At 38.8% G+C, this 21981-nt stretch overlaps 2 protein-coding genes across 4 annotated transcripts in view; both read left to right on the top strand.

Moving 5' to 3' along the window:
- Window positions 1-2549: 2549 nt before the first annotated feature.
- LOC131321956 (F-box protein At4g22390-like) overlaps window positions 2550-21981 on the top strand; it is a 78109-nt gene continuing 58677 nt past the window's right edge. The window contains exons 1-2 of one of the 3 annotated variants that reach the window (XM_058353019.1): window positions 2550-2689; window positions 2774-4285. In XM_058353019.1, coding sequence (XP_058209002.1) covers window positions 2779-3870 — 1092 coding nt within the window. In that variant the 5' untranslated portion in view covers window positions 2550-2689; window positions 2774-2778 and the 3' untranslated portion in view covers window positions 3871-4285. Of the gene's footprint in view, window positions 2690-2773; window positions 4286-21981 lie in introns of those variants that run through there. The other 2 variants (XM_058353018.1, XM_058353016.1) reach the window with 2 other exon arrangements.
- LOC131323648 (F-box/kelch-repeat protein At3g23880-like) lies at window positions 8168-8862 on the top strand. Its single transcript, XM_058355497.1, has 2 exons — window positions 8168-8462; window positions 8507-8862. The coding sequence occupies exons 1-2, from the start codon at window positions 8168-8170 to the stop codon at window positions 8860-8862; spliced, it is 651 nt and encodes a 216-aa protein (XP_058211480.1).

The raw sequence follows: 21981 nt of genomic DNA, 5'->3' as shown, positions 1-21981 counted from the left end.
GTGTGTCAGAAATCAACAGGTTAAAACAACAGTTAGGTGGTGAATTTGAGATGAAAGATTTGGGTGCGGCAAAACATATTTTGGGTATGGAGATTTGCAGAGATCGAGTAGCTGGCAAATTATTTTTGAATAAAAAGTCTTATGTTCTTAAAGTGCTTGAGCGCTTTGCCATGCAGAACTCGAAGCCAGTCAGTACCCCTTTGGCAGCACACTTTCGACTTTCAGCTGAGTTGTCACCACAGTCGGAGGATGAGGAGAAATATATGTCTCAGGTTCCATATTCGTGCGCAGTTGGGAGCCTTATGTACGCTATGGTATGTACTCGTCCTGATATTTCACATGCAGTTAGTGTCGTTAGTCGTTATATGAGGCGTCCAGGAAAGGCACATTGGGAGGCTGTGAAATGGATACTACGGTATTTGTGCGAAACTGCAGGTGTTGGTTTATTATTTGGGGTTGCCAATTCTGGTGATCATGCTATTGGTTATGTTGATTCAGATTTTGCCGGTGACCATGATAAGAGGAGGTCTCTGACAGGTTATGTCTTTACTCTGTCCGGAAGTGTCATTAGTTGGAAAGCTACTTTACAGGCTACAGTCGCGCTGTCTACAACAGAAGCGAAGTATATGGCCATTGCTGAAGCTGTGAAGGAGGCATTGTGGATAAGAGATTTGCTTTGTGAGCTTGGTCTTGCACAGGGTGAGAGTTCTGTATTTTGTGATTCGCAGAGTGCTATACATTTGACTAAAAATCTAATGTATCATGAGAGGACCAAGCATATTGATGTCAGGTATCACTTCGTTCGGGATATCATCTCACAGAAGCAAATTGAGGTGAAGAAAGTGGGTACGGCAGATAACCCAGAAGATATGTTGACTAAACCGGTTCCGGTTGCCAAGTTCAAGCATTGCTTGGGCTTGCTTGGTATTTGCAGTTGATCGCCTCTCGGGGGCATTTGGCGAGTGAGAGGTTAGAAGGGGATAGCTATATTTGGTGATTTGGTTCAGTGGAATTCAAGTCAAGGTGGAGAATTGTTGGGAATGTCTTGTATTCTTTAGTCCCACATTGGTTAATTATGTTGTTCCCGTTTTTGTAGCCTATTATAAATAAGGCTTTTGGGGAACTTCTAAAGTATCTTTTGGGCTTTCATATTGTGGCCTTTCTAGAGTTACAGATTATAGCCGGCTCTTTGTATCTCTTCTTCACGTTGGTTAGTGAATCCTCTCTCTCCTCGCCCGTGGACGTACCCATCTTGGGGAATCACGTATATCTTGTGTCTTTGTGATTTCTTGTTTAGTTTTCAATTTTTCTATCTTAGCTTGCGTTCATAGCGTTCGTTACAACAGATTCCCTATAACAAATGTAGAGTGAAAAGAATAGGCACTACTTAATTAATTAACCAGTTCGCCCGAGTATGAATCGCCCGAGTACTTCATAACAAGTATATCAAAGCTCGGTAGTGAACGAGTTTAATCCACCATCCCTGGTAGTTGGAACAAGGAATTATTCGGTAGATAATGTGTTACAGTTATCAAACAATGGTTCACGTATGAAACAACAAAAGTATTAACACAAACGTGCTCCAATACATCAGGCAGCAAGAAAAATAGGTGAGATTGGGGGAAGTTAGGACTTTTTTTTCCTCATCTTCTACAAAAGTAGAGTCATATTACAGTCAAAATGAAGAAAAATGAAAAGACACAAACTAGAAAAAAGAAGAAGAAAATATCAACTTTTTGGATTCTCATCTTTTCCATGCAATTCTCTAACTTCCTCCATGGTTTCTTGTAATCCTCAATTTGTACAGTATCATATTTCACCAATGAAAATAGAAACAAGCCAGACATTGATAAAGAGCGCGACAGCACATCACGTATATATCCAAGAATGAGGATGATGGCATCACAATGATCATGGAAGCTATTAAAACTACATGAGGAACACGCCTGTTGCTCTTCAACACAAGGAAGATGCTTCATCGTAGAGTTTTGTAAGAAATATTTTTTGAGAGCCCACTTAGTCAAATGGGTGATTAAGGATCGCCAACTTCCATTATGAAATTAGCGGTGGTTTCAAAGGCTCTTTGCTTACCCACTATTTTCATTATGTTGTGTTTAAGTTTTCATTATGGAGGGAAACTATAAGGTTTTTTAAAATAGATTTTAGAGTCCCTAGCTTAGCATGATAAAAACCATATGATATCCATCAATCAATGAACTCAAGTCATGCATATGTTAAATGACACTTAAATCTAGAGTATGAGTTTGGTGTTCAACTTGAACAACAAAGGCTAAAGGTTAGTAGGTTCCTAATTTCAGCTGCATATGCTCGTATGTGTACATTCTATCTTACGGTTTCCGTTGGAAAGTGGACGGATTTAGACGGCAGGTGCCTACTTTTGTGGAATTTTGTAACTTTAGGTGTTTAGTTGAAATAAAATGAAGGATAGTTGCTTATGGGACATATGGGTGAAAATTCAGGGGGCGAAATGAAGTTTTTCCGGATAAACGCGAAAAGACGAAGGAAAGCTCAGTCTGTCCCTTCCCTCTCTCTTTCTCTCCCCTCAGTTATGCTTGTTTACTGTCTTTGATCATTCAAATGCTGGGTTAAGCCATAGAAATTTGAGACGAATCGAAGGATCATGGCCGACCTAGAAATCCTAGGGCTTCAATCGATCATCACAAGTTCTGTAAGTACTTATGCCCACCTTTTCCCACTTTCTCAAAACCTAGGCTCTTTGTTTTTTCCACTTGTCTCGATACCAATATTACAGGAACAATGTCGGACTATATACCAACTGAAATTTTAGCTGAAATTCTCGTAAGACTGCCTGTGGAATCTGTGATTCGATTCACATCCGTATGCAAAACATGGCATTTCTTTATAACAAGCCCTAGTTTCATCGCCAAACACCTTAACCACAGCAAAACAAACACCGAAAATTTTCTCCTTACGACTTACACATTTATTGACAACAGAGAGCGCTATCTGTTGTGCCATGGCGATGAGTTCGCCGAACTGGAGTCTCCTTTTAGTACTTCACTTTGGCAGAAAAGAATAGTGGGTAGTTGTAATGGTTTGCTTTGTATGGTTGATCATGCCACATCGGCACCGTGTATTATTCTATGGAATCCATTAATTAGGAAATCAGTAACTCTTCCCATGCCGCCCTCTCTGCCAGAAACTTCTCCTCTGCCACCGTTTGTTTTGGGATTTGGTGCCCACCCCACTATGCATGAGTATATGTTGGTGTTTATTGTTTACGAGAAGGCGGATATAGTGCTGGAAAAATTTCCTTCCAAGGTTGAGCTTTACACCCAAGGCACGGGATCATGGAGATCCATCGCTACTGTTGGTCATCCACATTACATTGCGCGATTTAATTGCTTACAGGCATTTGTTAATGGAGCCGTACATTGGATTGCATTTGACCAGAGAGTGGTGAATGGTCTAAGCAGTTTGATAATGTTGTTCAATATGGGTTCTCAAGCGTTCTCAGTGATTATGATTCCTGCCGCTCTAGTTAGTCAAAGCCCATCGTGCCTGACCATTATGTCATATGGAGAATCAGTGGCGGTGTTAAGTTATGGTCAACCGGAGGAGGGTTCTTGTTGCATATGCGTGATGAAAGAATACGGAGTTGCAGAATCTTGGGCTAAATTATACAATGTTAATCCTCCAGGAATATTGTACCAGATAGTAGGATTTAGGAAAAATAGTGAAGTTTTGCTATCGATGAGTGACAATCACAAACTGCTACTTTGTTACGACTGTGAGACCAAAACTTTGACAAATACTGGATATACTGGGAGTTCTGATTCATTTACCGCTTGTACTTTCAAGGAATCCCTTGTTTTAGTGAAACCATGAAATGGTGCCTTCTAGGGGTAGTTGATTCCTTTGCGATGCTATGCTTCCGAACTCCTAGAGAGCAACAGATAAAGATGACAGAGCAACAATTTTGAAGAATGCCGGTCTAAGCAATAGTATTTGGGAAACAAAATCACTTGTTCTTCCTTGGAGACTGAAAGTAAATCAGTACCTAAAACCATGCCTGCACCCAGATTCTCAACATTTTGCCATGCGCACACAAACAAAAGTAATCCTTCCATTCCTATAGTATGTACTGATAACTATCTGATGTGTGGCTGATGATAACTACTGATAACTTAGGTTATCTCTTACACATATCTTAGGAATGTATTAGCACATGTTGTTCTATTTTTAATTTCTTTATTTTTTTTTCATGAGTTAATTTTTACTTTTCCAACCCTGAAGTTCATGTTTTTCCCTTGGCTCCTATCTTAGTCTAATTTTCAAATGCTCTATGCATGTCACTTGAAGCTGATCTCAAGCTTGATTATTTTGTAACGAGCTGTGCTAAAGTTGCTTTTTCAAACCAAGCTTGAGCTGAGCTAAAGAGTTCAGTTTGATGGATTGGATTTGAAAGTGTTCCGAAATCCAGTTGTGCCTAACATCAAGACCATTGTTTGGATCACCAAGGAGTCTGCGAACTTGATGTGGGGGAAGCAAAGCAAGGTCAATTATTCTAGGAACTATACATAAGGATGAAAGCGACCGGTTTAGCAACATTATCATTTCCTGGTTTTTTTAAATTTTTTTTAATATATTTTTTATTTTACCTGTAGCAAGTTGCAAAAGTATGTTGGCACCAATAGGTGTTTTTCGAGATATTTGTAAAGATAACTGTTTCTTTGTATCTCCATTGTAAATAGAGCGTTTTTCTTTGAAAATGTCTAGGGCCATCCAATTATTGTGTTCCGTACCAAATCTCACGCTCTTGTACCTTTTTATTATTTGTTATACCTCTCTATCACTATCTCTCCTCAACAATTTGGCAACATTAGTTATCATCACTTTCTCTATATTACTCCAAAACAGAGCTGTTTCCCTTGAGAATGCCTAGACACACAAAGAAGAGCACCATTTATAGGTGTCGGTTTTTTTTTTTGGTCAATAGGTATACTTTTTTTTTTTTTTTTGGGTACTTCAGAAATTCTCAAAAGGTAGACTTGTGATCAGAAAGAAACAATACTCTTAAAGTGCTAGACATTCACGGTGCTTGCTCTGCTTGGTTATTTTCCGCCGGGCGACTCTGATTCTGTAACTAGATACGTGGTTGACAATACCGATCAACTCATTGATTAGTTGTCCTGTTTTAGAGTAACTCCTTCATGATGGAGCTAGGTTCTTCTTTCATGACCTCTCGTTGCTTTTACCACCAGTTCACCTTCTTCATGTTGCAACATTTAATATTTTGTTGTCTCAAATGGCAGTAGCAGTTCGTTCTATGACGTTGGAATATGTTGCAACAATGCCTTTTCTAACAATTCCGCTTATTTTCAGAATTCGCAAGTATTTAATCAATGATCTTCATCTAGATTTTGCTTTGGTAGATGGTATGTCCTCTTCTTGCGGAGTGAGGCTGGTAGGCTGCATACATTCAACGCTATTGAGATCCCGTCGTGGAGGAAGCCTTCTTACGCTGGATTAGCCATTTTAGATAGTGGTTCTCCTCCATCGAAATCTAATTTTCACCTTGCATTTGTTTTTGTTGGTTGCTGGTCTTTTGATGCTACTACCATCTTTTGCTGGTTTTTTTTTTTTTGACGCTTTTCTGTGACTCATCGTGTTCTTTATAAACTTTCTATCTGTGTATAGATACCTTCGATGATCAACAATTAAATAAATATCAACCTTCTATAATTAACAACGCTGCTACTCACACAGGAGTTATGCACATATTCTGTGCACTGATCCGGCGAGGGGCCTACTAGGGGTCCCACATAAATGATCCAAACCGTAATTTTTTTTCCAAGGGTCCTTGCATATAAGCAGCTCAATCCGATACATATAGATATTTGATCCAATAATTTAAGTTTTCATTCGGATTCTAGGATAATGAAAAGTTATATAATTGGATCGAAAAACTATAGGTATCGGGTTACGCTGATTTTTCATGGAGACCGTTGAAAAAATATTTTACATTTATTAAACGGCTCGGATCATTTGCGTGGGACCCGTAATGGGCCGCACACAAAAATCTGTGCACAGAATCTATGCAATTTTGCTGTGTGAGTATCATTAACTCTATAATTAATGGTCCGTTGGATAAAATTATGTGGTTCTTGTATTCAAAGTTTTAAGCATAAGTTAGCCACTTTCCTTTTGATGAGCATAACCAATTCAATAGATCATAAACCCTGAATGAGCTAACAAATCCAGTCACATTTTTTTCCGTACTTTATTTTGTCATGAATGATAACCAATAAGATACTTTGCAGACATCTTTAAAATAGAAAATCTAAACAAATTAGGATGATGCCACGTGGCGCTCTACGAACTCTTCTCACAAACAAAGTCTTGCTCTTAATATATACTTCCGTTAGATAAAGTTGGTATATGTTTCAATTTACTTCTTAAAACGTAAAAATTTAAGTCAAGAAATCCCTTTGGACGGTGCTGTGATAGTCATTCGCACATTGAAGGTTATAAGGAAGCCCTTGGTTCAGGGTTCGACTCTCGTTCGCATGCTATCAATTCACGTGATCGATGAACCAGTCCATATGAAGCTTTGTCCCGAATTGATTGAGTCTCTTGCTTGCGGATGATGGATTGTTCTCCGAATATTACCTCAAAATATACGGAAACAATAGATGGTTTAAGAGATATAATTTGAATTTGGACATTCTCTTTTTCTCTTCATGTTTGCAGATCATTGGCAGTCTTTTTCAAAGTTGAAGAATGAGAAGGAAGTTGGAATGTGTGCTTTTGTTTTTCTAAAGTACTTTTGAGTTTGTGTTTTAACATTCTAATGGAGCACGTAATCAAAGCCCCCCCAAAAATTTAAAAGATAGCGCAGCGGCTTTGTTTGTTTGACATTTTAGTTTAGTTTAGCTTTGGTAGTGGATGGAGAGAGAAATAAGATAATGATTGGAGAAATGGATAATGAGTAGAGAGAGATAGAGAGGGATGATGAAGTAATAATTAGAGAAATAAGATAATAATTGGAGAAAGAAATATGATAATGATTAGAAAACAAAACTAAAACAAAATTAAAATGCCAAACAAACACAAGCGATTCACTGGAACTTGGGCTAACTAGGGCATTTCCATGTAACGCAAATAGTTGTCCAGTCTGGTGGGTTGGACTAGGTCACATAATCCTCGCGTGCGTGCGTGAGCGAGAGCACAAGCGTAAAAGCATATTTAAAATGCATCTCAAGCTACTAAAATTCGCGAGAGCACGAGTAGTGCGATGATTGGGAGCAGTAGCGCTATACATTTTGAAGGATTATGTGACTGAGGGGTTAGATCCTAGGTCACATAATTTGCATGCGTGTGACTGAGTGCGAGCGTGGCCGTGAATGCTTATTGAATCACATCTCGAACGGCTAAAATCTGCAAGAGTGATGACTGAAAGCGTGAGCGCATTGTGAAAATTGAGAATGGAAACACATGACATTTTAAAAGAATGGAGGTTGGATCAATATATCTCGGTGGATGGGCCTAATTTATGGGCTGCGCATTGGGGGTTTACGTCTTCTGTCTCACCTCAGTTATATAAGTACTACTTATTACTGTCTTTGATCATAGTAGGAATTGAGACGATTCGAACGATCATAGCCGAGCTCGATCGAAAACCCAGGGCTTCAATCTGATCATAACCGTAAGTTCTCATGTTGTCCAACTTTTCGATCCTTCTCGAAACCTAGCGCCTTTGTTTTTTCCGATTGTCTCGATTGATACCATAAGCTGATAGGCACCGTCTTATTCCAGGAACAATGTCGGACTACATACCAACTGAACTCGTACATGATAATCTCGTATGCAAATCATGGTACTCTATCATCACAAGCCCTAGTTTCATCGCCAAACACCTAAATCACAGTATAAAAGACGGCCCGAAAACCTTCTCCTTGCGACTTTCACCTCTATCGACAAGACAGAGCGCTATCTGTTTTGCCGTGGCGATGAAAATTTTGGCGATGAGTTAGACCAACTGGAGCCTCCTTTGAGTACTTCACTTGGGAGTAAAATTATAGTGGGCAGTTGTAATGGTTTGCTTTGTATGGTTGATCGTGCCACTTCGCTGCCTTGTGTTATTCTATGGAATCCATTAATTAGGAAATCAGTAACTCTTCCCATGCCGCCCTCTCTGCAAGAAACTAAACCTCTGCCACCGTTTGTTTTCGGATTTGGTGCCCACCCGACTACGCATGAGTGCATGTTGGTGTTTATTCTTTACGAGTGGGTGGATGTAAAGCAACAGAAATTTCCTTCCAAGGTTGAGCTTTACACCCAAGGGACAGGATCATGGAGATCCATCGCTTCTGTTGGTCATCCACATCTCATTGCGCGTTTGGATTGCTTACAGGCTTTTGTTAATGGAGCCATACATTGGATTGCACTCGAAAGTGGAGTTGGGGATGGTTTAAGCAGTTTGATAATGTCGTTAAAAATGGGTTCTCAAGCATTCTCGCAGATACTGATGCCTGCCGCTCTGGTCATTACAAGCTCATTGGGCCTGCCCATTTTGTCGTATGGAGAATCACTGGCGGTGTTATGTCGTGGACAGGAGGGTTCTGTGGCATGTGGGTTATGAAAAAATATGGAGTTGCAGAATCTTGGGCCAAATTATACACTATTCCTCTTACAGGAGTGTCGGGCCGCATAATAGGATTTAGGGAAAATGGTGAATTTCTGGTATCGGCGAGTGACAAATTGCTACTTTGTTATGACTGTAAGACCAAAACTTGGACAAATACTGGATATAGCGGGAGTTCTGATGCATGTACCGCTGACACTTTCATGGAATCCCTAGTTTTAGCGAAACCATGAAATGGTGTCTTCTAGGGGCAGTTGATTCCTTTGTGATGATACGCTTCAAAACTCCAGGAAAGCAAAGGATAAAGATGAAATATCAACAATTTTGAAACAAAAACATGGGCGATAGCGAAGCCAAGCTGCCACCTGTAGGCGAAGGGAAGAAAGCCTAACGAAGGCCTCAAGATGTCTTGTTTTTCGTAGGAGACTGAAAGTAAATGACTACTTAAACTAGGGGTGGCAAACGGACGGGTTTGGGTCAAATTGGGTAAGTTGTTAGTGGGTTGGGTCTTTAATGGGTCATTGACCCATTTAAACCAATTAACTATGAGTCTAATTACTCATACCCAATCCGACCCATTTATTTTAAAGCAAACCCGACCCGCCCATTAACCCAATTACATATATACTAAAAATTATGATCGAAAAATTAGAAAAGTAAAAAAAAAATTATGATCGAAACTCATAAATTTTTTCAAAAAGACGAGAATAAGTAATTTTTTTTGTCTTAGTGATTTTTTTTTTGTCTTTATTCAAAAAATTATAAGTTTCGATCAAATTTTTTTACTTTTCCGATTCCTCTCATCAAAACAAATTAATAAGTCACAAAAATATGACACAAAACAAAAAAAATGCAAAAAAAATTGAATAAGGACAAAAAAAATAAGTCAATTTTTTAATCCAAACCCTTTGCGGGACTACCATGAGAGAAATTTATTCACAGCGGAGCACAATTTCATGGGTCCATTCGCGCAATTAATGGATGAGATGTGTTGTCAATTTTGACTGGTCAAAATAATTGTTACCGGTTACAATTGAATTTTAATTCGAACCATTCAAAATATTTTTGGACGCGCGTGATTTAGGACAAAACAATTGAATAAAAGAGAGAGAAGGCCATGCTCCTGGGGGTTCGGGAGAGAGAGAGAGAGAGAGAGAGAGAGAGAGAGAGAGAGAGAGAGAGAGAGCGAGAGAGAGGGGGGAGAGAGAGAGAGAGAGAGAGAGAGAGAGGGGGAAAAGAGACCAATTGATGGGTCTGGGTTTGGAAAAGAGACCAATTAAGAGATGAAATTTGGTGGGTTACTTTCAATATTGCCCATTGGGTCATTTAAGTTGATCCAATTGATGCCCAATTATGACCCAACTAATAATGGGTTAGCTGGGTTTGAACCCATTCTTACCCAACTAATAAATGGGTTGGGTTGGGTCTATTTTTTAGTTGATGGGTCTGAATTTGTTAATGGATCTGGGTTCAATTTGCCACCCATAACTTAAACCATGTCTGCACCCAGATTCTCAACGTTTTGTCAATGCGCATACAAACAAAAGTAGTCCTAAATTCCTACGAGTAATTGCTAATTAGGTTATCTTTTGCGTGTGTCTTATGAATGTATTAGCACATGTTGTCTTGAAGAATGCTGGTCCAAGAAAATATTTGGGAAGAGATTGGGTTATTCACGGAGGGGCCGTGATTTTCTTATTCGCGGAGCCGTGCGATCTCAGTCGACCGTTTCGGTTTTAGACGGTTCGGATTTAAAACTCTTCTTCGGAAAAGTTTCATTTAAATCTGGACCATCCAAAACCGAAACGGACGCGTGGGATTCACCTCCGTAAACAACTATTTAGGGGAAGCTCCGTTAAAAGTTTTTCCCATTTGCGAAACAAAATCAAGATGTCTACTTGTTCTTCCTAGGAGACTGAAAGTAAATCACACTTACAGCCATGTCTAACCATGACTCCACCTAGATTCTCAACATTTCAGGAATGTAGTTCTATGTTTAAGAGCATCCCCATTGTAATAAGTAAATGAGTGCAGATATAAGTAAATTTAACAACAATACTCAAAAAATACCTCACATTATAATGAGCAAAGTTACAAGTCTTTTAGTAAATAATCAAATTTCACTCATTCCATAACCAAACTTAACAACTTTTACCAATAATCAAAACTCAATAACCAAACTCAAAACTAATAACTCAAAAACACCTCACATTGGATTCGTCTCATCAAGACGAATAATTTGATGTGGTCGGGTGCGTAATTGAAATTCGTTTGCGATTGGACAAATGTGCATTGAGTATTGTGGGGTTTTTTTTTTTTGTTAATGATGCAAAAATAACCAATGTGGAGGTAGATGTTGTTAAGTTTGATTATGGACGAAATGAACAATCAAATACTGACGTGGTACATTTTAGTTATTAATTTTAATTATTACCATTGCGGATGCTCTAATTTCTCTCCTTTTCTATTCGTAAGTTAATTTTTACTTTTCCAAACCTGAAGTTCATGTTTTTCCCCTGGCTCGCATCTTAGTCTATTTGTCAAATGCTCTATGCTTGTCACTTCAAGGTGATCTGGATCTTGATTATTTAGTATTTCAAACCAAGCTTGAGCTGAGATTTGAGCTCAAGTAGTAAACGAATCCCAAGCATCCATCTTCATACGTTGCTTTACAACCCCAAGCGTGTCCTTGCGTCCTCGACATCTGTTGGAAAAATAAATCTGTGTGTTAATTCAACCCATGTCCAAGGAGCGTCGAAGCTAACACTTGTCAAGAATGGGCTATATGTGGCCATTGGGCTCAGAATATAAAACATAGTATTCAAATAGTGTTAAAATTCTAATTACATAATCCAATCTAGCATTGGTCCAACCCGCCCAACCAGCTCGACCCGACCAGACCCCAAAGCAAAGAATTGGTCCTGCAGACGGTTTTTACCAGCTACACGATTTGGTTGCGGGCCCAAACATTCTTACCCGATATGATTGGTTCGGGTGTCTAGCTTAGCCAAAAAACTGGCCGGACCCAACCCGTGCACACCAGGAGTACATGTGAACATGACCGGTTGGGTTGGACCAATATATGTTGGTGATAGGCCTAGATATAAAGAGGAGAGATGCTACATGCACAACTATCCGGACACAACACCAAACACAATCTCTCATATACATTAGAGAGATCGATGCTAGGGCCACATTACTCTGTCACTCTCTAACCACACCTCTCTTACATGCATGTGGGTCCCATTCTAGTGGGACCCACCTGTATTTGAGAGAAATGTGGCAAAGTGATGAGTTACAAGTATTTTGGACACATTTAACACGGGATCCATGTGTATGTGAAGGGTTGTGTTTATGTCGGATAGTTGTGCACCTAGCATTTTTGTAAGGAGAAAGAGCCCAACTTCCGGAATAAACGTGAAATGCTCTCTGGCTCTCTCTCTCTCACACCCAACTCTAAGATGAAATTGAGACGAATTAATCGATCATCACCACTGTAAGTTCTTATGTTGAGTTCAAATATTCAACTTTTCCCTCTTTCTCAAAACCTAGGGTTTGTTTTTGATCCAAATTGTCTCGATATTAAGTAGTATCGATCTTCTTATTACAGGAAGTTAGGAACCACGTCGGACTACATACCAACTGAAAGTAAATGACGTACAACTTAAACCATAATGTCTTCACCCCATTCTCAACATTTTGTCAATGGGCACACAAGCAAAAGTAATAATCCTTCTAATTTTGCAACATTATGTACCGATATATAACTTTGTGATGTGTGGCTGATTATAGTATTAATTAGGTTATCTCTTCCCCATATCTTAGGAATGTATAATTGGCACATGTTGTACTATTTTTAATTTCTCTTTTTTTTTTTTTATTCATAAGTTAATTTTAATGTTGCATGTCACTTCAAGTTGGTTGATCTCATCGAGCTTGATTATTTTGTAACGAGCTGAGCTAAAATTGCTTTTTTCAAACCAAGCTTGAGCTGAGCTGAGCTGCAGTGTTTAGTTTGATGGATAGGATCGATTTGAAAGTGTTCTGAAATCCAGTTGTCCCTAACATCAAGACCATTGCTTGGATCACCAAAGATTATGCGAACTTGATACGTGGGGGAAGCAAAGCAGGGAGGTGATCAATTATTCTAGGAACGTACTATACATAAGGATGAAAGCGACCGGTTCAGCAACATTATGCAACATTAATTATCATTTCTTTTTCTTTTTTTTTTCTTTTTTTAACCTGTAGCTAGTCGCAAAAGTACGTTGGCAAAATTATTTTGGCACCAATAGGTGTTTTTCGAGATATTTGATGTAAAGATAACTGTTTCTTTGTATCTACATTGTAAAACAGAGCGTTTTTCTTTGAAAATGTCTAGGGCCGCCCAACTATTGTGCTCCTTACCAAATCTCATGCTCTCGTACTTTTTTATTATTTGATATACTTCTATATCTCTATCTCTCCTTGACAATTTGGTAACATTCGTAATCAACATTTTCTCTATATTACTCCAAAACAGAGCTTTTTTCCTTGAAAATGCCTAGACACACGAATGATAGCAACAATATTTATAGGCATTGGAATTTTTTTTTTTGTTGTCAAAAAGTAGACTTGTGATCAGAAAGAAACAAAAAGAGAAATAATACACTTAGGGCGTGTTTGATAGCAGATATTGTTATGGGGGGATTTGTAATGAGGCGGGATTATAATTGTGATTAGTAATGAGATGAGATTATTAGTGAGAAAAGAAATCATTTATTCATGTTTGTTTTGCACAGAATTAGAGTGTAGGATTGTAAATAACATGCATATTTGTTTTTGCTAGGATTGGTATTGACTCTATGGAGATGGGATTTTAGACTTTTCTTACTCGAACCAAACAAGTGACTAGGGGTCCATCACCTTCACAATCCCAATCCCCCCTCCAAGAGGGTTATCAAACAAGCCCATAAAGTGCAAGACATTCATGGTGCTTGCTTTGCTTGGTTATTTTCAGTGTTAAACTACCGTTTTACGTCTCCGAGCCCGATCAACTTTTACCGGGGCCCGATCAACTTCTCCCCTTCTCAGATCCTGAACTACGTGGACCTGAATTCTTTCGCTCTGAAGATACGTAGGCAGCCTTTCGACCAAGGCGCGGTCCACCATTCTCCCCTTCTGAGAAAGGCCATTTTTGCTATTTTTCCTAATAAGTATGAGCATGAATAAATTCGTAAAATGACAAACATAATGACCATCTATTTCATCTTCATTCGAAAACAACTCATTTCTATTGTATGTTTAAAGAAGCGAGTACCACAAGGACGGGATAGGGTGCTCTGGCTTCCTTACATGTAACAGTGAATTACCGAACCATTTCATTTCTAATCTCGCAGACTTAAAACCTTTTCCTAAAAAGCAAAACAGAGTCACTCTTTTCTAAAAATCGGACTCTCGGGCTCGCATCGTGAAATCATTTTCACTTCATTTTTTCTTAAAGCTAGCCGCCGTGCATAGTATTTGTTGAAGAGAAGGAGGAGATTTGGGCCTAATATGGATTGATTTGCCCGGAAGATTTGACGGGTTCCTATTAGGAAATTGGTTCCAATCTTTGGAGAGATTTACTCCTATGTGGGTGTGGATTGTTGACCACATTAGGACTTGCCTTCTATGGTTTTTTCTCCAACGTTTTAAATACAACTGATTGTATTCATCCATTATTTTTTGTTGGAATAAAAGATCCATCCCTCCTCTCTTTCCCCGTGCAGTAGGCATACCGCCGAAGCACGTAATTCGTGTGTTCTTTATTATTTTTTGTTTCAACATGGTATCAGAGCGGGTTGAATCTGCTTAAGTCTATTTGTTGTGGTTATCTTTTCTGTCATCAATGGGTGAATATGATGGTAATCCCGGCTGGAAGCTAACCACAGTCCCATTGAATGGTGTCAACTATATTTCCTGGTCCCAATCTGCACTATTAGCTATTGGTGGCAAGCAAAAGTTGGGATTTATTGACGGACAAAGTATTTGCCCTGCAAAAATAGATGGGAAGTATGCCGAGTGGATGGGTACTGATCGACTCATTAGATCATGGATTTTCAATTCCATGGAACCAAGAATTGCTGATATTTTTACTTTCTCAGAATCAGCAAAAGAATTATGGGATTCAATTGCAGAGTTGTATGGAAATCAAAATAACGCTGCTCGTATCTTTGAACTGAAGCAAGAGATTGCAGCAGCAGATCAAGGTGATAAGACTTTCATTGAACATCTTGGGAGTCTTAAAAGGATGTGGGATGAACACGACATGTATCGTCCGTGGACTGCAGATGCAAAGACTCTTCAGAAACGTGCTGAAGAAGACAAAAAAAATTCGCTGCTCAGTAGTTTAAAATCAGATTATGAGAATCTCAGGAGTAACATTCTCATGAATCCATCTCTTCCTTCTCTCTCCAGTGTGTGTTCTATCATTCAGCGAGAAGAAACGCGCAAAAAAACCATGAACAATGATGTGAAGTTGAGTTCTGAAAGATCTGAATCAAGTGTTTTTTTGGCTGAAAAAGACGAGAAGAAAAAAACCTTCAGTACCAGCAAAGGAAAAGGACAATGGAACAAGAACAAAGGGGAAACTTTTTATTGTGATCACTGTGAGAAAAAAATGGCACACTAGGAATACTTGTTGGGTTCTACATCCTCATCTCAAGCCCAAACCGAATGTTGATGGTGGTAAAAGAGAGCAAGTAGCAGTGGCAGACACATCAATCTCAATACAACACTTAAGCCATCTTCTCCAACAATTAAGTAAGTCCACAGTATCAGAACCAGATCCTTCTTCCTCCACTCACGTGTCAGGTAATCTTAAAACTTCATCCTGTATCGATACTTGGATAATTGATTCTGGAGCCACCGATCATATGGCCAATAATTCTAAGTCTCTATTCAATTTTTCTCCTAGTTCTATCAAACCTGTTGTTTCTGTTGCTAATGGAACCAAGGTTCCCGTCTTGGGGTCTGGAAAAGTTAATCTGTTTTCAATTTGCCCAAGTTCAAATGCTCTCTTCGTTCCGTCATTTCCAGCTCAACTTCTTTCGGTTGGAAGAATAACTAACTCACTAAATTGTAATGTTATTTTCTCTCCTACTGCTGTTACCTTTCAGGATCGAACGTCGGGGAAGAAGATTGGTGAGGGAGTTTATTCTCATGGTCTCTATTTGTTCCAACCATCGAGCACAGCTTGTCACACAAGTAGTCAATTAGAGAGTAATGTTTTGCATCAACGGCTTGGGCATCCATCCAAGCGTGTCCTATCTAGTCTTTTTCTGTCATTGTCTATTGAGTCCACCACTTGTGATGTTTGCCAATTTGCTAAACAATCTCGTCTACCTTTCGGTATTTCTGAGTCTCCGTCGGTTGAACCTTTTGAGTTAATTCATTCAGATGTGTGGACTTCACCTATTAATTCTTACGATGGCTATAAGTATTTTGTGTTGTTTATTGATGACCGCTCTCGTGCTACGTGGCTGTATTTGTTGAAATCTAAGAATGAGGTGTGCTCAGTTTTTAAAGATTTTCACAACCTGGTGATTAACCAATTTGGTGCAAAGGTTAAAACTTTCCATTCGAATAATGGCACGGAGTTTGTCAAAGGCATTCTTCCTGACTACTTACGTAGCCATGGAATTATTCTACAGACAAGTTGCGTGGGTACACCACAGCAAAATGGTGTTTCCGAAAGGAAAAATAGACATGTTTTGGACGTCACTAGGGCTCTTATGCTTCAGATGAATGTTCCCAAGAAGTACTGGTCACATGGAGTTTTAGCAGCAACCTATTTAATCAATCGACTTCCTAGTCATGTTCTTAGTTTCAAATCCCCGTTGGAGGTTTTATTACATCGCAAACTCAATATCTCTCATTTACATGTTTTTGGTTGCGTATGTTATGTGCACCAACAAGCCAAATATCGTGATAAATTAGATGCACGCGCCATTCGATGTGTGTTCTTTGGGTATTCTTCTACACATAAAGGGTATAAATGCTATGATCCCTCATCAAAAAAAATATTTATTTCTCGTGATGTTCGATTTGATGAGTCTAAGCCTTTCTTCCAAGCCCTGAATGAGATAGGGAATTTGCCACAGGGGGAGGAGTCCTTGTCTGATTTGATACCTCTCCCAACCACCAGCATTGATTTTGTAGGGACTAAAGAGGGTGAACCAGAACAAGAGCAAAATAATGGGACCGAAACTGAACCGTTTTGGCACAAACTGAGCCTAAACAATCTAATATTGTTCCTGATAATATAGTGCGACGCCGGTCTAGTAGAGAGTCACATCCTCCGTTAAGAATGAAAGATTTTTTTACTTATCATGCTACATCTTATCCTATACATGCTCATGTGACGTATGATAATGTTTCTTGTGCTCATGCTGCTTTCTTAAGTGTTTTATCTAGTGTTAAGGAGCCAACCGCATTTGAAGAAGCAAATTTTGAGCCAGTTTGGAAACAAGCTATGAAGGATGAACTCCAAGCTCTAGATGAAAATAGAACTTGGAATATCGTCAAGTTGCCAACAGGAAAAAAGGCTGTGGGGAGTCGTTGGGTATACAAGATCAAGTATAATAATGATGGCACCATTGAGAGATACAAGGCAAGGTTAGTTGCATGAGGATTTACTCAGACTTATGGAGTGGACTACACAGAAACTTTTGCTCCGGTTGCTAAAATGAATACTTTTCGAGTTCTCCTATCTCTAGTTGTCAATCATGGTTGGAAACTTTATCAGATGGATGTAAAAAATGCTTTCCTACATGGTGACCTAGAAGAGGAGGTTTATATGAGTATTCCTCCAGGACATCATTTAGCAAACAAGCCAAAACTTGCGTGCAAGTTAAACAAAGCTATATATGGGCTCAAGCAATCTCCGCGAGCTTGGTATGCTAAGCTCAGCCATGTATTGACAAAAATTGGGATTCAACGAAGCAGTGCAGATCCTTCACTATTTTTTCAGAGAGGTATTGCTGGAACCACTATTGTTCTTGTGTACGTTGACGACATAGTAATAACCGGAGATGATCAAGGTGAAATTTTCAAACTCAAGGCTCTTCTTCACAAACAATTTGCCATTAAAGATTTGGGAATTTTGAAGTATTTTTTGGGATTAGAAGTTGCTTATTCAATTCTGAATCAAAGAAAATATGTGTTGCTACAAGAAACGGGGAAAATGGGTGTTAAACCTGTTGATACACCTCTTGAGAGTGGAGGAAAACTTGGGCTGGATGGGGAATTGCTAACTGATGCTAGCCAATTTCAACGATTGGTTGGTAAGTTGATTTATCTCACCATTACGCGTCCCGATATTTTTTATGCGGTGAGCTTGGTTAGTCGTTTTATGCATGCTCCTACAGTCAACCACATGAAGGCTGTACATAGGATATTGCAATACTTGAAAGGTTCTCCTGGAAAAGGTATATGGATGAAGCAAAATGGACACACCTTGATAAGTGCCTACACCGACGCCGATTGGGCTGGATGCCAAACTGATCAAAAATCCACGACGGGGTATTGTACTTTTGTAGGTGGTAATTTGGTGACTTGGAAAAGTAAGAAACAAAATGTTGTGGCGCGTTCAAGTGGTGAAGCAGAATATAGAGCAATGGCATCCACAACTGGGGAAATTATTTGGCTTCGTGCATTGCTAAAAGATTTAGGATTCAGCTCACCTCACCCAACAAATATGTATTGTGACAATCAAGCTGCGGTTCATATTGCTTCAAACCCTGTATTTCATGAGCGAACGAAACACATTGAGGTAGATTGTCATTTTGTTCGAGAAAATGTACAAGCAAAGATTATTTCCACTCCCTTCGTTCGCAGTAGCCAACAATTGGCTGATGTATTCACCAAAGGTCTTGCTGCAGCCAACTTTCAAGCGATTATATCCAAGTTGGGCTTGATTGACATCTTCGCACCAACTTGAGGGGGAGTGTTGAAGAGAAGGAGGAGATTTGGGCCTAATATGGATTGATTTGCCCGGAAGATTTGACGGGTTCCTATTAGGAAATTGGTTCCAATCTTTGGAGAGATTTACTCCTATGTGGGTGTGGATTGTTGACCACATTAGGACTTGCCTTCTATGGTTTTTTCTCCAACGTTTTAAATACAACTGATTGTATTCATCCATTATTTTTTGTTGGAATAAAAGATCCATCCCTCCTCTCTTCCCTCGTGCAGTAGGCATACCGCCGAAGCACATAATTCGTGTGTTCTTTATTATTTTTTGTTTCAACAGTATGAGTTCATTTTTTCTTTTCAATTACGGAGAAACGAGAATTTGACATTTCCATCATCATAATGCATTTATAAAGTGTAGTTGGAAAAGAATTACGGCTGCATGAATCTTGGAAAAAACAGGTAAGTGGGTGGTTTAACAACGACTTGACTTACAACTTGTTAATTGGTTGGTGAAAACACCCCGGCCTAACTCGATCTTTGCTCATGACCAAACTAATAACACGTTTTCTTTTTTCCACAGAAACTATGTTCCATATAGAAATCGGTTTTGCAAACAGTTTCCCGGCCATAAAAAAAAAAATACTAATACTAATACGTTTTTAATAGATAAATAATATTGACACTTCAAAAATTGATGCAGGCACTCCAAAACCAGTGTAATCAGTTTTGCTTCAAGATTGTCTGGAGATGCTTAATGGTTGATCATTGCGCCTTTGGAATAAGGGTTTTAAAAGCTCTAAGTGTAGGGCTTGATCGTCAATAGCACAATAATCCGGAAGACCGGGATATATTGTACCCAAACGACCTTCTCTTCATGGCTAATAAAGTGGATTTGTAGGTGTAAGATTTTCAGCGTTTAGACCGTCAAAATGAACGGTTAATTAATGATGTTTTAACTAATTAAAAGAGCGGCGAGGTCTAGAAGATCTTAACACTCATAACTCAAGTCAAATCAGGTATTTTTTTTCTATATATAAATAGATGGGCAACCGAAGCCCATTTATCTCATCAGCTAGCTTAATACTTATTTATCTGATGAAGATGTTTCCTACGAAGGTCTGCTTTGTAGTCTTCATTGTGCTCGCTCTTTTACTTCATTCAATTCCATTGCTGATCACGGCTGCTGAAGTCCATGCAAGCAGTAAGCATCATTATCGACTCTATTCTATTTGCAGTATATATAGTACTATATGATATAGTATATGCTTATATATAGCAACTGAATTGAGTGAGTCTCTTCGTTCCGAAAAACTCATTAATTTGTATCATGTCGACATACTTCGTTGTTGATCGAGTACGTATAACTGGGTTTCGAAGTTCTTGATAAATGATCAGGTTGGAATCGTTCTTGGGAGACTAATCCCATCGTCTGCTTGTAGAGAGTCTCATTTTAAAAATGAAATTCCGTATAGAATGGTCTTGTAAATTCAATAGATAACACCTTAGATGTTTCAAACGTGAGATGACCTAGGAAAAAAGAAACTGCCAAGTTTCAGGCCTACTGGGCTAACCCTTGACAAACACGCATGCACCGCCAATCCCTTGACAGCCTGACCTTGGGGTTGGATTTGAAATTTTGAGAAAACTTCTACGTTATTATTATTATATTATTTTTTAAACACTGGCTTTTTCTACTTCGGAGAACCAGGAAAAAGTTTTCGAATTCAATCAGCAAAGAAAAAAAAAACGATTATTAACCTACATACTTAAGTTTTGAAAATGACAAAAAACTACTACTTGGCTGAGACACTTATGGTGTGGTTGGCCAAACCAAACCGAACCTTTTGTCCCAAACGATTGGGCTACATGAATCATCTTTCGTGAACTCTTTTTTGTCATTTTTTTTTTCTCTTTAGATTCATCTCATTAAGACAAATTATTAATTTAAAAAAAAAAAACTCGATCAAATCCAACAAAATCTCAGAAAAAATGCTCAAAAACATAGGGAAAAAATTACGTTAAAGTGTCTATATTGCTATTTAATGTATGCGTCATTACACAGAAAAATAAAATAGAAAATTAAGAAAAATAGTTGTAACTCAGATGTTAAATCCATGTAACTTTCTTTTTCTTTTTCTTTTTCTTTTTTTATCATGAAAATCGATGTAAATCATTAGTACTGTACTATATGTGCTTGCTGTGGTTGTTGAAGTGACAGGACGGAGGCTATTGCAAAATGGTCATGTAGATTCAAGCAAGTCGAGACTACACGGAACGGGATCAGTTGATGATCCATTTGGATCAAATGATAATTGCTAGACCGGGATTAAACGAATAAAATGGTGGCTCCTGAATTAAGCCAAGGAAATTAAATTACTACTAGTAGCTAGCCTTCAGATTTCAAGAGTACCGTACGTACGTGTAATCCACAGCGAAATAATTAAATTTCATACATATTAATCAAGTTCTGTCGTCATGTTAAGTACTCCATTCATTCTCATTGATTTACTCTCTCTGTCCCCTTTTTAAAGTCTAGTATTTCATTTTGGACTGTCCTTTAATAAGCAGAGAGTTGCTATATGTACCGACCAAGGAGGAGAGAAATCGTACCGCCGGCCGCCGGCGGGCCGTCTCCGACCACCGGACGGCCGATCCGAGCTGTCCAAAAATTCTAAAAAAAAAACCGATGGAGCCTTACGCGAGAATCAACGGCATCCGAGGTGTGTAGGGTGTGTAGGGTGCTTGATCTAAGCACCCTTTTTTCGTGTATATACGTGTATATACACGAAAAAGGGGGGCTCGGATCAAGCACCCTACACACCTCAGATGCCGTTGATTCCCACGTTGGCCCCATCGATTTTTTTTTTAGAATTTTTGGACGGCTCGGATCGGCCGTCCGGTGGCCGGAGACGGCCCGCCAGCAGCCGTCGGTACGATTTCCCTCCCCCATGGTCGGTACTCATAGCTTTTCTGTTTAATAAGTGTCTATTTTTTAAAGTTAATAGGTAAAAGTTGATATATTTTCTATTTTGCCCCTAAAAGGAGATTCCATTTTGAAAAATTAGTGAGTAAGAGTATAATGATGATGTCTCTATAGAAGGTAAGTAGGGAAAGTGAAAATAAAAGTTGATATGAAATGTGTAGTGATGATATTTTCTTAATAAGTTGGAGTTACGAAGCGGAACACTTAAAAATAAACGGAGGGAGTATGATTCACTGCAGAGATAATATCAAAAAAAGTTTGAATATATGCGAGAGAAAGTTTAATTTGAAGGTTTTTTATTTTTTTTGAGTGAGAAAATGAACATGAGATGGAGGAGACTCTATATATATATATATATATATATATATATATATATATATGAGTTGCTGATGATCATTTTTGTCTTAAAAAATCAAAAAGAGAGAACGGGGTG

The sequence above is a fragment of the Rhododendron vialii genome, chromosome 4a (assembly GCF_030253575.1).
Source record: "Rhododendron vialii isolate Sample 1 chromosome 4a, ASM3025357v1".
Classification (NCBI taxonomy): domain Eukaryota; kingdom Viridiplantae; phylum Streptophyta; class Magnoliopsida; order Ericales; family Ericaceae; genus Rhododendron; species Rhododendron vialii.
Note: the sequence above shows the minus strand (reverse complement) of the source record. Positions and strands in the feature narration are given on the sequence as shown.

Bases quoted from the DNA above. Each gene is read 5' to 3' on its own strand.
- LOC131323648 (XM_058355497.1), top strand. From the start codon at position 8,168: ATGCCGCCCTCTCTGCAAGAAACTAAACCTCTGCCACCGTTTGTTTTC. The intron at 8,463-8,506 runs GTTTGATAATGT...GCATTCTCGCAG, and splicing joins AGTTGGGGATGGTTTAAGCA to ATACTGATGCCTGCCGCTCT.